At 42.5% G+C, this 17,715-nt stretch overlaps 1 protein-coding gene across 1 annotated transcript in view; it reads left to right on the top strand.

Annotated features, from left to right (window-relative positions):
- Nucleotides 1-10,228: 10,228 nt before the first annotated feature.
- Nucleotides 10,229-17,715, top strand: part of LOC122935327 (5-hydroxytryptamine receptor 3A-like) — a 46,787-nt gene continuing 39,300 nt past the window's right edge. The window contains exons 1-2 of the mRNA XM_044291093.1: nt 10,229-10,334; nt 17,176-17,333. Coding sequence (XP_044147028.1) covers nt 10,229-10,334; nt 17,176-17,333 — 264 coding nt within the window. The remainder of the gene's footprint in view (nt 10,335-17,175; nt 17,334-17,715) is intronic.

Here is a 17,715-nt window from a genome sequence, read left to right on the forward strand (position 1 = left end):
TCATAATAAGTGAAATATGTATATATATATAAAAATAATCAGAGCGTGAAGTGACATGATTTAAATACATAGAATCAAAAAAGTGAGATGACATGATTGAAATAAATACAAACACACAGAAAAAAATTGCTAAATATTGTGTAGAACACATGATTAGAACACACATGTATAAATAATTTAAAATTGGTGTAAAAATTCATGATAAACAATAATTGAAGCGTATAAAGTGAACAAAGCAGTGGGAAAAAAAGCCGTTGAGAAAAATTTTTTATAAACAAAATGCTTGATGGTCGCATAGATGATCACATCCAGGCTTCAAAAAGTTAGTTTATGGCCAAAAGAACAAAAACGTCCCAAGGCAAGTTCGGGCTTGCATCTTATGGACATCAAACCAAACTGATACAGCGTTACTAATAGTTAAGAGCGTAGCTTTAGGTGGGGGTAATTTCCATGTAGCCAAGTAGAGGCAGTCCTTCAGCGTGCCTCCATTTAAGGAGAAGGCTTCAATCTGGACCCAGTGTTTTTCTGAAGTAGAGCTCCACCACTTCCTTAAGAAAGGAGAGGGCTATGGAGAAAAAGTAATCTCTGATGGAAGGAAGGCCGGTACCTCCTGCTATTCTTTTCCTAGACATAATAGATTAGGCGAGTCTGGGCGGCCTGAGCTCCATATATAAGCATTGAGTTTTTTGGCGGGTCTAAAAAATGCCTCAGGCACTGGAATCGGAAGAGAGCGGAAAACGTAGATCAATTTTGGCAGGGTCATCATTTGGAACGATGCCACTCTGCCTAACCATGAGACCTCTTTCATATTGAAGTTCGAGAAATCTTTTGCCATAGTGGTTAAAAATGGTTCGTAGTTGTTCTGGTATGCCAGCGAGCAGGGATAGGTGAGTTTAATGTCAAGGCATGGAACAGTCGTCTGCCAGTCTAAGAAAAAAATGCCTTTTAAATATCTCAATTCAGGGAGTGGGATGTTAATGGGAAGGGCTTGGGATTTGGAGCTGTTGATTTTATAGTAGGAAAGGGATCCAAATAGGGAGATAAGTTATAAGGCATGTTTGAGTGACTGAATGGGGTTAGTGACTGTGAGAATAATGTAATCCGCGTATAAAGAAAATATGTGTGATGTAGCACCTATCTGCAGACCTTCTATGTCTGTAGAGAGCTTACGGGCTAACAGTTTACCTGCCTTGTTTCCTTGGGAGTAAGATCTCGCCCTAAGTTTGAGAAGAGACTTATTAAAAAGTCCCTGCTAAGTAGATTTCTTAATTTGTCCCTCTCCGTTCAGAGTTTAGCCGGTAACTCTATCGAGGGTTGTTGTTTATTGGTTCTTTCCAGTTGTACGATATTTTCCAATGTCAGTCTAGTTTCCTTTTCTAATTTTTTTTGTCTACATGGAGTCCACATTAAAGTGGAAAAATTACTGTCCTGCAAGATCTGTTTCTTGTATTCATGATGAGTGAACAGGAAAGGGTTGTTGCGCCATATTGGGCTGGCTGAGTCTGATACTTTTCTGCTAATGTTAGTGAAATGGGGGCATGATCGGACAATTGGATTACGCCAATGGAAGCATTACTGGTGTGAAAAAGAGTCATGTGATCCACCAAAAACATATCTATTCTAGAGTAGAGGAGGAGTGTATTGTGGAGAAAAATGTGTAATCCCTTTCTTGACTATGCCGCGCCCGCCAGACATCCACCAGGCCTTCGGTGTGAATGAAAGATGCTAAGCCTATGGGAGAACCATCAGAAAGGGGTGTTAAAATCCCTGCATAGTATTAGTTTACCCAGTTTTACCTCGTGGACCTATCGCATCATCCTATGCAAAAAAGAAATTTGGCGTTCATTGGGGGCATAGACGTTCACTAGCGTATAGGCAACGTTGTTTATTGTGTTATACCAGAACCACAAACCTACCCCTTGGATCAATGACCTGGTAGGTTGAGGAAAAACTGAATTTTTAACTGCAATAAAAACACCTTTAGATTTCTTCACATTATGTGAGTTAATAACAGTAGGGAATAGAAGGTGTCTAACACGCCATGCATCTGACTGCAAAAGATGAGATTCTTGCACGCAGATTATGTCAGCACCAGACTTTTTCTCCGGGCAGTTCAGCCCCTTCATGTTAAGGGAAAGGATTTTCAATCCCATGGCTTTGGGTAGTGATTCAGAAAGATTTTATTGTCAATCCTGAGAGATCCCAAACCTATGAGTGAACCATAGAACACAGTAAAAGCGGCCTGTGTTAGAAAGGCAGCTAGGATTAAGGAATAAAACATAAAAATAAGTACTTAACAAGAAATAACCAATAATGGTATGAGTATGGGGCAACAGTTTCATCTTGAAGCCAATAGCTAGGCTACAAATTGGCGTGGGTCAGGGAAATCAACTATAGGATAGCACCTGAAATTAGATATAATGGATGCTGCGGCTAACAAACCATAATGATCCCGTCTGATATTTTCAATGAGAAGAAGACAAGATGTGAGTGGAGGACAGAGACATCATGTCGGAAACCAGGGATGGAAGCCATCCGTGGAATGGATGTTAGTTAGATAAACTAATACATAACTTAGTGAACCAAGAGAAAGACCAGGAAAGGTATCAGAGTACCAGCCTTTTATCACGATCCAGAATGCAAGCAAGATCTTGGGTTGATGATTCAGGAAGTGACTTTGAAGGTAAAGTTTCATCTCCGGTCTTTTCTTGAGGTAATGAGGGACTGTAATTTTCCTGGTCTGGGTGTTGCTATGGGAATTTGTCATTCCTTAAGCAAGCGTTTGCCGTCTTCAAAGTTCTTAACCATATAGTGTCGGGATAATTATAGGCCCGAAATGAATCAAACATGAATTGCTATGTTAACTAGTGTGGCATCTACCATTTTATGATATGTCCACCATTTTGTGTGAGCTTATGGAAAGGGCACACGTTCCTAAAATGTATTTTTATATTTTTCTCTATAATTATACCAGTTTGAGGGAGTACTTGCTTCCTTACAGATTATGTTAAGCACAAAACATGTATCCATATATCCTAGTTATAGTGGATTTATATAGTTTTAGCATAAATGAATTGATAAATCATATATATAATATTCTATATTGGCACATGTTATAACAAGGTATTGATATACTGTGTATATATATATATATATATATATATATATATACTTGATGCCATGTGTAGCCCACTAAAAGAAAATGTATTCTTAGGATATATGGAAAGCATTTACGTTGGTTTTCTGCTAATGGGATTTACTCAGAGGGACTGATGTTATTCTAACCATAATGAATCAGTCGTTTAGACAGTTAGAATATACAACCCCACAGTGCGAGTGTAAGGCCCATTGTATTTCTTATCTGGCCATAAATAGGATGGTATGGGAACTATCAAATTGGTTCCTGTAAGTCTGGAAAGATTACTTCAGAGTGTCAAAGAAATCTCCCCTCTTTGATATACGTTGAGAAAGGTTAAAGGGCACATGATAAAATAAAGCCACATTTTCACCCAAAAATATGTTACACAACACTTCCATCTGGAGACAGGTGGATATCATGACACCATTCACAACAATATTGCATTCTGGGTAAATATGATCTCATAGGATCATTACCATATGAGCACACCCATCCGATGTGATTGGAAAACCCTAATCTGGAAGGGTGTGATCATTTGATACGTTTTTGGATAAGAAAGCACACATGAGAGAAAATCGAGATTGTTAGAGTAAAAAGGAAAGAAAGAAAGAGGGGTCTATCAAGATAATGGCCATGGTGAGATGCGCAATGAGGGACCACCCAGCTTTCCTGGGAGCAGAAGTGAGATTCCTACTAGGACTTGGTAAGAGACACAGAGAATGATATTTCATTTTATTAAGACTAATTAGATAGTGTGGGTGAAATTATACCATCTAACATAGTAACATAGTACATAAGGCCGAAAAAAGACATTTGTCCATCCAGTTCGGCCTGTCATCCTGCAAGTTGATCCAGAGGAAGGAAAAAAAAACCCTGTGAGGTAGAAGCCAATTTTCCCCACTTTAGGGGAATAAAAAATTCCTTCTCGACTCCAATCAGGCAATCAGAATAACTCCCTGGATCAACGACCCCTCTCTAGTAGCTATAGCCTGTAATATTATTACACTCCAGAAATACATCCAGGCCCCTCTTGAATTCCTTTATTGTACTCACCATCACCACCTTCTCAGGCAGAGAGTTCCATAGTCTCACTGCTCTTACCGTAAAGAATCCTCTTCTATGTTTGTGTACAAACCTTCTTCCTCCAGACGCAGAGGATGTCCCCTCGTCACAGTCACAGTCCTGGGGATAAATAGCTGATGGGATAGATCTCTGTACTGACCCCTGATATATTTATACATATTAATTAGATCTCCACTGAGTCGTCTTTTTTCTAAAGTGAATAACCCTAATTTTGATAATCTTTCAGGGTACTGTAGTTGCCCCATTCCAGTTATTACTTTAGATGCCCTCCTCTGGACCCTCTCCAGCTCTGCTATGTCTGCCTTGTTTACAGGATCCCAGAACTGTACACAGTACTCCATGTGTGGTCTGACTAGCGATTTGTAAAGTGGTAGGACTATGTTCTTATCAAAGGAATCTATGCCCCTTCTGATGCAACCCATTATCTTATTGGCCTTGGCAGCAGCTGCCTGACACTGGTTTTTGCAGCTTAGTTTGCTGTTTATTAAAATTCCTAGATCCTTTTCCATGTCAGTGTTACCGAGTGTTTTACCATTTAGTATGTACGGGTGACTTGCATTATTCCTTCCCATGTGCATAACTTTACATTTATCAGTGTTAAACCTCATCTGCCACTTATCTGCCCAAGCCTCCAATCTATCCAGATCCCTCTGTAGTAGTATACTGTCCTCATCAGTGTAAATTACTTTACACAGTTTAGTGTCATCTGCGAAAATTGATACTTTACTATGCAAGCCTTCTACAAGATCATTAATAAATATATTGAAGAGAATAGGGCCCAATACTGACCCCTGAGGTACCCCACTAGTGACAGTGACCCAATATGAGTGTGTACCGTTAATAACCACACTCTGTTTTCTATCATTGAGCCAGTTACTTACCCACTTACAGACGTTTTCTCCCAGTCCGAGCATTCTCATTTTATATACTAACCTTTTATGTGGTACAGTGTCAAATGCTTTGGAGAAGTCCAGATATACAACATCCATTGATTCGCCGCTGTGAAGTCTAGAACTTACCTCCTCATAGAAACTGGTTAAATTAGTTTGACATGACCCTCACGAAGCCATGCTGATATGGCGTTGTTTGCTTATTTCTGTTGAGATGCTCTAATATAGCATCTCTCAGAAAACCTTCAAACAGTTTACCCACGACAGATGTTAAACTTACCGGCCTATAGTTTCCAGGCTCTGTTTTTGGACCCTTTTTGAATATCGGCACCACATTTGCCATGCGCCAATCCTGTGGGACATTCCCTGTCAGTAAAGAGTCTGCAAATATCAGAAATAAGGGTCTGGCTATGACATTACTTAATTCCTTTAGGATACGGGGGTGTATGCCATCCGATCCTGGCGATTTGTCTATTTTAATCTTTTTAAGTCGCTGATGTACTTCTTCCTGGGTAAGACAGGACACTTTTAATGGGGAATTTATTCTTGCATTCTGCATGTCATCTGACAGTTTATTTTCCTCAGTGAATACATTGGACATAAAAAATATTTAACAGCTTTGCTTTCTCCTCATCGCTCTCTGCGACTTCCCCCTCATTACTCTTTAAAGAGCCGACACCTTCAGATTTATACTTTTTAACATTTATATAATTGAAGAACATTTTAGGGTTAGTTTTACTCTCTTTGGCAATTAATCTCTCGGTCTCTAGTTTGGCCGCTTTTATTTGTTTTTTACATATTCTATTTTTTTCCTCTAGTTTTTCAGTGCTTCCATGCTACCCTCCTGTTTCAGTGAATTATATGCTTTCTTTTTGTCATTTATTGATTTCTTTACAGTTCTATTTATCCACATTGGTTTCTTTTTGTTTCTTAACCTTTTATTCCCATCTAAATTGGTGAATAACTAAATTAATTAATTAATTGATCATCTTCATATTGAGATGTAGTCTTAGGATATTGTGAGGCTTCATTCTACCTGCAGAAGAATCAAGACTCATAATTTATCAGAGCATTAAATGATTGTGTGTATATATATATATATATATATATATATATATAGATAGAACATTCTTCGCCAAGCTAAATGATGGATTCCCATAGAAAAGACTTATTTCAAGTCCTTCCCATTTAAGATATGGTCTAGCAAAGATCCTAGATCCCTGTTATTTGTCTTAATAGTCTTACCAAAGTTATATGTGTGAAAATAGTCCAGGATGGGGCGGAAGGATACAGTTATCTCTTCTAAGTCATATCCTTGAATGGATTTGCCCATTCTTGAAGTCATGTGATGTGTAGTTGGTTAGAAGGGGGTGGAATGTATTTAGTTTTCCATATTAATCTCTAGGCAGTGGCGTAGCTACCGGGGAAGCAGGGGAAGCGGCTGCTTCGGGGCCCGGCGCCCGGCAGCGTGTTGGACAGTTTATTTTCAAGTTAGTTAAATAGTTAATCATGATCGATTCTTGTGTTAATGTTCAGGGCCCCTTCACAGCAGGCGCAGCAGCAGAAGCAGCGGCGGTGGACCACCCCCCCCCCCATCCAATCCTCGCTAATGTGATCTAATCTTACTGCCTCCTGAAGTCTTCTATTGTTGAGGCCTGTCTCTACACATCATACAGGGAGGGGAGGGCCTGTCTCGGCTGCACTGCCTGCTTCACATCATACAATAGACAACAGCAAGCTACAGCCAGGAAGCTCCTCCGCTCTCCTCCCTCCCCAGATCCTGCTCAAGGCCTGTGGTTCCCTCCACCATCTGCCACCCACCCGTGGCCTGCTGCCCCCTTTGGCCGTCCTCACCCAGCTCTGAATCCTCCTTCTGCAAATGGCAGGGGGAGGAGCCGGAGCATCTCCTCTCCTACATAGCGCCCAATACCTCCTTCATCCAGTGATGTCACCTTTGTTGTAGACATTCTCTTTCCTCCTCTTCTCCATTCAGACCAGACCGCCATGATGATTTTTCAGCCATCTCTCGTCTCTGCAGAGATTAACAAACAGACATTAGTTTCCCACATTTCCATCATCTTCACATCTTCTGAACACCCTTTCCTGCCACCCCTAGTACTATACTGCAGAAACTACTACTACCACACAGATAGTGCCCCCTTCAACAATTATTGGAACAGGAGTGCTCTAAAAAATAACTGCGCCCAGACAGTAATAGTATAAAGATAATGTCCCCCAAAAATAATTGTGCTAAGCTGATACTGTGCCAGGGTGCCCCCAAAGTAACAGTGCTCCCCAAAATCCCACCAATAGAAATATTTATCTGCCAGAGCACACTTAGTAGTAATAATACCTCTATAGTGCCCTAGTAATCATGTTCCTCATAGCCCCCCAGTAGTAGTAAAGCTCTGCATAATACCTCCTAGTAGTAATAATTCTCCCTATAATATGACAGTACATGAAATACCCCCGCTGTGTGCCTGCAGTTGAGCTAATGTCCCCATAATGTATGCCAGTATAAAATACCCCTATCTAATGCCCTCATAGTGCTCCTCTCCCCCTTCCCCATAGTGTCCCCCATAATATGCCAGTAAAAAATGCCCCTTCTTAGTGCCCCCAGCAGATGCTCCTATAGTGCTCCTCTCCCCCATAATGTGCCAGTAAAAAATGCCCCTTCTTAGTGCCACCAGATGCCCCAATAGTGCTCCACTCCCCCATACCTCTCCCTCCCCTGCCCTGCTGCAGCACAGGCATCTGTATCACTGTCTTGAGGACGGCGGAGATATGGTGCCACAATGGAAGTGCACATCTCCTACTGCCCCCCACTGCCGCCAGCAACTAGGACCATGGCCGCGCCGCCTGTGGTGATAGGCGGTGCGGCCCTGAGGAATAAAAATAAAATTATTTGTTAAAGACGGCCCAGCGGACGTTTTTTGACATGCTTTTGGGCAGCCTGGGGGGCAATTGCCTCCCTGCCCCCCTTCCCGGCACTTCCCTGCAAGCCGCTGCTGAGGGAGGGGTTGTGGGGAAGTTGCTCTGGGCATTCATAAATTTGCTCTGGCTGGGGCCCATACATTTCTGGCCACTGTCTGTACCCCTGGGCCGTGGCCCTTAGCTATGCCCCCCCCTGCCTTTGTCTGCGCCCCTGGCCCCTGTGTGCACCTCTCTGGCCCTTTCAGTGCAGCCCCTGGCCCTATTCTAAGCCCCCCTGGCCCTGGCCTGTGCCTCCGGCCCTTGTCTGTGCCAAAGGAGTGGGGTTTACACAGGAGGAGGGAGGTGCGAATCGCGCTGGAGGGGCCCTTACAAATATTTGCTGTGGGGCCCAGTCACTTCTAGTTACGCCCCTGTCTCTAGGATTAGACATGCCCATCTTGATATCATGAGGTTTCCTCTGAACAGTAGTAATATCTATAACTTATGTTCCTATTTTGATATCCTAAGCTAATAATAGCTTGGTTATAATGTGACAAGTTATTTCCACTCACATGTATTAGTAAGCTTGTAATGCTTTATATTAATGCTATATATATTTGTTTGCATGTATCATTGTGTTTATTTACTTATACTGTATATGTTTATAACCTTGTAACCAATAAATGTGCATATTTTTTATAATACCTGTGTATTATTGTATAATGCAGAACTACATTTTTATCATTAACGTCATCTCACGTAAAAAATAACTTATTATCTGAGGAAATAGTTGGACTCAGATGTAAATTGTATCGATTAGGTTGTCTACAATTAACCAGGTCATGATTTTAAGCATTTATGACAAATTTTATACATTTTATTTTTTCATGGTTAATTATTTTTATGACCATAATTAATCATTCTTAATTTAATTATTACTGCCCGACAATAGGTACGGCCTTCTTTTGAAATAAGCAGCTTCAACGGGTATCCTCACTTGTACGGAGTGTTGCATTCTCGTAGGGATGCAGTGATAGGAATTAAGAAGCGGCGTTGTCGCAAGGTAGCCGCAGAGAGGTCCGTGTATAGGCGGGCAGGGGGCAGGCAATTTTCCAAATTTTCGTGCTGCTTGCATTATCGTTTCCTTAGTGGTGTAAAAGTGGATGCGGGCCAAAGCATCTCTCGGAACCTCAGGTCCCAGGTAGTTCGGGACTCTGTGTGCCCTATCTATAGCTAAAGTCCTGAGGCGACAGATGAGGGAGAAGCGTCAAAAACAGCCTTTGTAAATAGGAGTTGAGGTTAGAGTTAGTGATATTTTTAGGAATGCCATGGAATTTGATGTTGTTTCTACGCAAGAGGTTCTCTATATCCACCAATTTCCGCCAATTTTAATTTGAGTATTTCCACCTCCTCCACCATGTCGTTATAGGCATCGATGATGGCATTTTGAGAGGTAGCGAATTCTGACATCTTGGTCTCTATATGAGACGTGTGAACCTCTAACTCCTGCACTTTGGTAGAAATAGTAGCTATCAGAGTTGCCAGGTTAGTAAACATTGCAGATTTTAGGGCCTGAAGCATTAGTTTAAAAGTTTCTTCGGATACTGGTTTTTCAGATGTGGGAAATACTGTTAGACAGTCTGTCTCTGGGGTCATTACATCAGAAATTGTGAGGAGATTGCCCTCCTGGGAGTCCGGCTCAGTATCCAGGTGCTGTTTCCTCTTCTAAAGGCTGCTGGAGGGAGAGATCGTAACATCCCCAGCGCCATCTTGGACGCATGTGCCCGCTGCTTTAATGTCCCCCGGGGTCAGTGGTAAGGTGGGGGATCCCGGTCTGGGTTAGTGTGGGTGGACCGGAGGAGACGAGGGAGAACCGGGGGTAAGAGTCTGAGCCGGGGTTAGCGCTCTCACCGGAGATGATGACTCGGCTGATTCAGGGCTTGCGGCGTCATCTTGGCTCTGGCTCTTGTCAAAGTATTTTTTTAAGTTTTCACAGAGTAACCGCGGCAATTGTCTCTTTGTCTTGCCCATGATGTTGGAGGCCTGTTCGGGTGTGGATAGACTAGGTGTGGGTTTTGTTGCGTTAACGTCGCTGAGGTGCCGGAGCTGAATTCTCGGGCAGCCATCGCTCTCGCCAGCCAAACCCCCCAACCATGGCTCTTACTTTAAAGCCACAAGGAATTCCATTGTGATGATCCTGAAAATGCCTAGGAATATTTTGAAACTTGTCAACAGCATCATCCGCCGCTTTACCGCCTGCTATGATCTTATTGACATGTTCAAGGACTCTGACCTTGAGAGGTCTCAATGTCATGCCTACATAAATAAGCCCACATAGGCAAGTGACATAATAAATGACGGATTCAGTGCGGCAGGTGATGTTGTGGACAATTTTGCATTGACAATCCCCATTGGAACTGTCAAAAGTAGTGGCTCTGATCATAAATTTACATGCTGTACAACTCAAGAGTAAGAACCCCATTTTTGGCTTTTGCTGCCAAAAGGACATTTGGCTTTAGGAGGAACAAAATGACTAGAAGTCAAAATGTCCTTTAAATTGCGACTTCTCCTCCATGTGACAGGTGGATATGGACATAATGCAAATGCGAAATCTCTCTGATAGCAGAATTGGTCAATGTTGCTGAAGGTATTCTCGTATCTCTCTCGAATTGCCATTAAATGTTGAAATAAATACCGTATTTTTCGCCGTATAAGACGCACCGGCCTATAAGACGCACCTAGGTTTTTGAGGAGGAAAATAAGAAAAAAAATATTTTGAACCAAAAGGTGTGCTTTTGGTGGGTTTTGAACTAATTGTGGTCTGTGGATGGCACTGTTATGGGGGATCTGTGGGTGATGCACTGTTATGGGGGATCTGTGGGTGATGCACTGTTATGGGGGATCTGTGGGTGACGCACTGTTATGGGGGATCTGTGGGTGACACTTATGGGGGATCTGTGGGTGACACTTATGGGGGATCTGTGGGTGACACTTATGGGGGATCTGTGGGTGGCTCTTATTGGGGTCTCTGTGTATGACAGTTATGGGGGGGATCTGTGGATGACACATATATAGCATCTTATGCTATGTGTCATCCACAGATCCCCTCCATAAGTGTCCCTGTAGTGAATGACCCTCAATACAGGGCTGGGAGCCGGCATCTGGCTTTATAATGACAGCGGGGCCCGTGCAGTGACTGTATTCTACTACACGGGCCCCGCTCACTGTATAATCGTATGTCTAATAGTAAATAGTTATGTGCATAATCGCATAATGAGCGGAGTACTTACAACTACAAGCGCTCGCCGAGAGGAGGGAGGAGGCAGGCCGGGAGGACAGGCGCTGGCAGCGTGAGTCATACGTCATGCGCCCACGCCGCCTGCTTCATTCATAAAGTGGGCGGCGCAGGCGCGTGACGTATGACTCACACACTGCCAGCGCCTGTCCTCCCAGCCTGCCTCCTCCCTCCTCTCGGCGAGCGTTTGTAGTTGTAAGTACTCCGCTCATTAAGCGATTATGTACATAACTATTTACTATTAGACATACGATTATACAGTGAGCGGGGCCCGTGTAGTAGAATAGTCACTGCACGGGCCCCGCTGTCATTATAAAAGCAGACGCCGGCCCCCAGCCCCTCCTCCCTCACAGCAGATACACCCGCCGCGCGGCATCGCAGCGGGTGTATCATTGAAAATCGCAAAATAATTCGCGCAAAAAATTCGCGCAAAAATTCGCAAATCGCAAAATAAGCTGCATTCGCCGTATAAGACGCACTGCTATTTTCCCCCCACTTTTGGGGGGGGGGAAAAGTGCATCTTATACGGCGAAAAATACGGTACGTTTTTTTCATCAAATCGTTATATAGGTTTTTTTTTGCTTACCAATTCAAATCTTTCGAGTTGTCATGCTCTCTGATAGCCTTTCTGAATGGCTTTATTACTATATCCACGTTCCTGGATATAGTTCAGGAGGCAGTGGGAGGATGAAACTGAGCATGTGCGGCCTTCTCAGTGATCCAGACAAAGAAATAAGAAAAAGAACAAACAGCAGGTGGCACTAAAGGGATACATTTTATTGAATAGCTCAGTGGCTATGCTAATTTTAGTAGGCCAGAGGCTTGATGGGACAGGGAGATAGTAACATAGTAACATAGTACATAAGGCCGAAAAAAGACATTTGTCCATCCAGTTCGGCCTGTCATCCTGCAAGTTGATACAGAGGAAGGCAAAAAAAAAAAATGTAAGGTAGAAGCCAATTTTCCTCACTTTAGGGGAATAAAATATTCCTTTCCGATTCCAATCATGCAATTAGACTAACTCCCTGGATCAACGACCCCTCTCTAGTAGCTATAGCCTGTACAAACCTTCTTTCCTCGAGGCGCAGAGGATGTCCCCTCGTCACAGTCACAGTCCTGGGGATAAATAGATGATGGGATAGATCTCTGTACTGTCCCCTGATATATTTATACATATTAATTAGATCTCCCCTCAGTCATCTTTTTTCTAAAGTGAATAACCCTAATTTTGATAATCTTTCAGGGTACTGTAGTTGCCCCATTCCAGTTATTACTTTAGTTGCCCTCCTCTGGACCCTCTCCAGCTCTGCTATGTCTGCCTTGTTCACAGGAGCCCAGAACTGTACACAGTACTCCATGTGTGGTCTGACTAATGATTTGTAAAGTGGTAGGACTGTGTTCTCATCACGGGCATCTATGCCCCCTTCTGATGCAACCCATTATCTTATTGGCCTTGGCAGCAGCTGCCTGACACTGTTTTTTGCAGCTTAGTTTGCTGTTTATTAAAATTCCTAGATCCTTTTCCATGTCAGTGTTACCGAGTGTTTTACCATTTAGTATGTACGGGTGACTTGCATTATTCCTTCCTATGTGCATAACCTTACATTTGTCAGTGTTAAACCTCATCTACCACTTATCTGCCCAAGCCTGCAATCTATCCAGATAGGAAGTCAATTTCAAGCTTTGCCATGAACAGATTTGCATATTGTGGTGCTATTTTGCTTCCAATTTCAGCACGGGTCTTTTGAAGATATATGCTGTCTCCAAATGAAAAGTAGTTATGGGTAGTAGTTTGATAAGGCTACTTTCACATTAGCGTTTTTGGTGTATCCGTCATGGATCTGCAAAAACGCTTCCGTTACCATAATACAACCGCATGTATCCGTCATGAACGGATCCGATTGTATTATGTCTTCTATAGCCATGGCGGATCCGTCATGAACACCATTAAAAGGCAATGGGAGACAGATCCATTTTCTATTGTGTTCGAGAAAACGGATCCGTCCCCATTGACTTACAATGTGTATCCGTTTTGCTCAGCACCACATCACGGACAGAAAAACCCTGCTTGCAGCGTTATTCTGTCCGCGATGGGAGCGCAACCAAACAGAACGGAATACATTTAATTCAGTTTTGTCCCCATTGACAATGAATGGGGACAAAACTGAAGCGTTATCTTCCGCTATTGAGATCCTATGACGGAATTGAAAACGCTAATGTGAAAGTAGCCGAAGTTACACAGATTTGTTGCCACTTTCTTTATTTTTAATAAAAACCTGGCAGGCTTTTAGTACCTACCGGCATGGAATATTGGAATCTAAAGATTCCATATCCATGGTAGCAAGGATAATTCCCTTTGTTAGGGGACCTATTGTAGACAGTTTATTTAGTAAGTCAGTTGTCTTATTAAAAGAAAATTTCAAATCTAAGAAAGACAAGAAGGTTTGTGTCATGACCCTTGGTCATGGTTGTGACTCCTTGGGAGCCGCATGCAGTTGCCTGCGGTTTGGTGTTGTGTCAACCGCAGCTGGGGGCACTTAGTGGTTTGCCTCAGGTGCGGTTGCCGCGGACTACAGACATGCGTGTGGTTGCCCTTGGCAACGTGTGTTTGTGTACACTTCCTTTGTCTGTTTGTTGTGCACGTGGTCATGTTTGTATGCACTTCCCTTCACTTGCGGTTGTCCGCGGCAACGTCTGGTGTTGTGTGCATGTGGTGGCAGTGTCTCGGCCTGCTGGCTGTTCTTCAGGACACGGTTGCCACGCATGCCGTTGCCGGCGGTAACAGGTGAGTGTGTTTGTGTGCTTTTCCCTTTGTGTGGCTTCACTACCCTGCCTGGTGTTGGAAGGGTTAACTCCCTTCTTTCTGTGTGAGCACTGGGTGTGTCTGACTGTTGGGTGTGGCTTCTTGGCCCTATAAAGCCTCAGTGGAAGGCAGTAGTCAGAGAGGGTGCTTCAGCCATGCTTGCTGGAGACATCCTCCTGGTTATTTAACAACTGCCAGTGGGGGCCACCCTTCTGGTCATAAAACTATGTTACACAGTGTTATGAAGGTGTGTGTGGGGGTTTCCTTATTATTGCAACTTATGGTCCTGGGTTCCTGTGTGATGTCTGGTGTGTGCTGTGTTCGTTTGTGTTCTGAACAGCAGCACTTGCACATGGGTTCCAGGTTTTGTTGTCTGTGGCAGGTGAGTGTTGTGTTGGTTGCATTTGCCTGTCACTGCCATAAGTTGTTTCTGTTCCCCTTGTAGCTTGGCCACTTTAGACTCCTGTTTCTCCGTGTCCAGGAGGAACGGGCTGTCTACCCAGCTCCTAGCTCAGGGAACAACGGAGGTTCAGTAGGGATCCGAGGTTCCTGAGTATGGGCCCTCCTACCTTTAAGGGCGGCCCATGCAGCTAGGAGTCAGGGTCAGATTAGGGAAGCGCTAGAAGGTGACCTGCTCCCTAATTCTGTGGTTCTGGCCAAGTAGCAACCTTACCATCACCTGGCACCGCACGGCTGAGGGTTTTCCCCATCCTCAGCCGTGACAGTTTGAGAGTACAAGCTTATGACAAACTTTAACACACTCAGACCAGAGTGCATTGTACTAATTTTGAGCTAAAATCATTTTTATTAAAAATTTGGAGCCCTTTTTTCTGTACATAGCTGAGATGCTCTAGTAGTAGCCTCTGGATTTTTTGATGGGTTCCTTATCTCTGACATTATAAACACTTATTATAGCTCAGTTATTATCTTACTGATAAGAATGTGACTTAAATGTTTATGACCTCTTAGTAGTTTACAGATAAGGTTTATTAGATGACGGTGTCACGAACTATGGATCCGATCGCTCCGGATCCCACAGCTCTGACGTAGTGGTCTGTGACGGAGTCTGCGCACACACAGAGACCTCACGTGACCGGGGTATTACCACTCGGCTAACACCCCCCCACTATACTTCGGTAACTGCCACCACCTGGGTTCCCGGTCCACGAGCCGACTATCCGGGTCATTCACTATCACACAGATCAGTGGATGAACCGGATATCACTTACTGACCAACCGCAGTCAATCACCCCCAGCTACAATTCCTAAATGCAATTTAACTAACTACCTGGTAACGTCTCTTCAAAGGCAAGGTACGTTGTTCAGCAGCTTAGAATATGGAAGACTTGGCTATTTAGATTTTATAATCTTTAATAAGCGGTAAAAAGCAGTGCATACAAGTCTAATGAAAATTACTATAAATCTGCAGAATAATAATAACAATATAAATAATCACGACAGTTCAAATGAAAGGGAAAAAGATGAAAGAATACTTAGTTTCTCTGGAGGGTTTCAGATGGTCGTTCATATGTCCTTTTTGAATCCTTGCAAACCCCTTTTCAGTATGTATCAGGGGAGACCCTCAAAGTTCTTCTGATACAGGGATATGCTGTCAATTTCCAATTAAGTGTCTGGTGATGTTCAATGGGTCTCTCTCCTCTGTCCTTGTGCACAGGTTTTTATGAACTCTCCCATGGGCAGGAGACTTACTCCTGTCATCCAATGGCAGCAGAGTGACTGTGAAACTTAGGGATTGGCCTCCAAGTGTTTTATGACCCCATCAAAGTTTAGTTCCTACAATGAGGATTATACTTAAGCTCGTATCTCCCTGATACATCCGCATATTTTTATACAGAATACATATTTGCGATCCTTATTTATTTACCTACAGAATGAGACCACACACGGTAATGCTGGGACCTGTAGTTCTTCTACCACCCATAGGTCAGCTAAGGAATCACATCCTCTAGTCATATTTGATACCCAATTAACCACAATACTCCGTAGAGCCTGGATCTGGTGTCAGAATGGGCATAAGTTGATTCCTAAATGAAATATGAAAGTGGACTGGTTTTATGCCCAGAGCTAATTAAGGGCTATTAGCTCTCCTCAAACCAGACCTGGAAATTAATGACGTCACGCTCCAGCCAGGCTTGACAGCGAGCTGATCTTATCTTATAGGATGAGCTGGGCCTGGTATAGCCTTTATTACCTTTTATTGCTGGCCTTACAGAGTAGTGGTAATAAAAGTGTCCATCTATATCATAGGCGACCCAGGCTTCAGAAGATGAGAGTTCACTGTTTTCTTTACATAGGCCAGAAGCATATAAGATGGCTACCCAGAGGAATTATGTATGTATGCCGGCACAGACGGCACAAAGTGAAAATGAAAGTACCAGTCACATAGTTAGAAAACAGTTAACCCTTTGTGACAGAACGGCTCAATATTTTTAATTAAGGCCAATTTTTAGTAGAAATGAGTAAAACGCAATCATAAAAAAAATGCCTCCAAAGGTGTACATAGGCTTTAAGGAATATGACCCTCAGACCTTCTGAGTTCATCACATTCATGCATTGGATATATATCAAGAGACAATAAAAGTTTCTCACTCCTTAACTGTAATTGCTAGAACAATTCACTGCTACAAATGTTTTTTGCTCCACTGAATTATCTGCTTTCAATCAGTTGACTCATCTATCTCACTAATCCCATGTATTTTTGAGTATAAATAAGTGAATCTTCATATATATATATATATGTAAATATATATGTATATTGTGAGACTTGAGTAATCCCAAAAGCTTGCAATATTGTCATTATCTCTTCAGTTAGCCATTAAAAATCGTCAACCCCTAAGGAATCTCATTTTTATATATCGTATTTACTGGCTAACATGATACAAAGTATATTTTACTTTCTTATAATTCAGCATTGTTGTTACATTTAGTTATTAACAGTAGCTGTATGATGTGGATTATGAAGTGGAAAAATAAACTAATGTATCACTTAAGAAATATTTGCCATTTTTCATTATTTCCCCCATTGTTCCAGCTGAAGGTGATGAGCTAAAATGTTCAGGTTCGGAAGCTGGGCCATCATATGAATCCTTGCAGAGTGTGTTTGATAAGAAGTCATTTCGTCCAACCCTGAATTATAGCCGCCCAACCAGTGTGAACATCTCCTTCACTCTCTATGCAGTGCTTGGAGTGGTAAGATTTCTTGGATGTAATATATACGACTCAGAAACCATGTGGTTATAGGTGTAGAGAAGAATTTAAATAGGGTCATAGTAAGATGATAGGCATAATCACCAAATTTCAAACAATATTAATAACTCTGAATCATTCCAATAAGGTTACACAGAAGGAAAAACTGGAAAGTATTTGGGATCAGTGGGGGAACCAGTGGCTAAAACTCCACCAATTTATTCTTTATGACAAGTGCTATCAACACATGATCATACAATTAGTTGGAAAAAAAGACATCTAATATTTCAGTAGCTTTGTATAGATATTATATAATATTCAATTTAAAATAATCCTTCAATATCTTTTAGTGAATTTTACATTTGAAACGGAAACCAGTCAAGCA

The sequence above is a fragment of the Bufo gargarizans genome, chromosome 4 (assembly GCF_014858855.1).
Source record: "Bufo gargarizans isolate SCDJY-AF-19 chromosome 4, ASM1485885v1, whole genome shotgun sequence".
In the NCBI taxonomy this organism is placed as follows: Eukaryota; Metazoa; Chordata; class Amphibia; order Anura; family Bufonidae; genus Bufo; species Bufo gargarizans.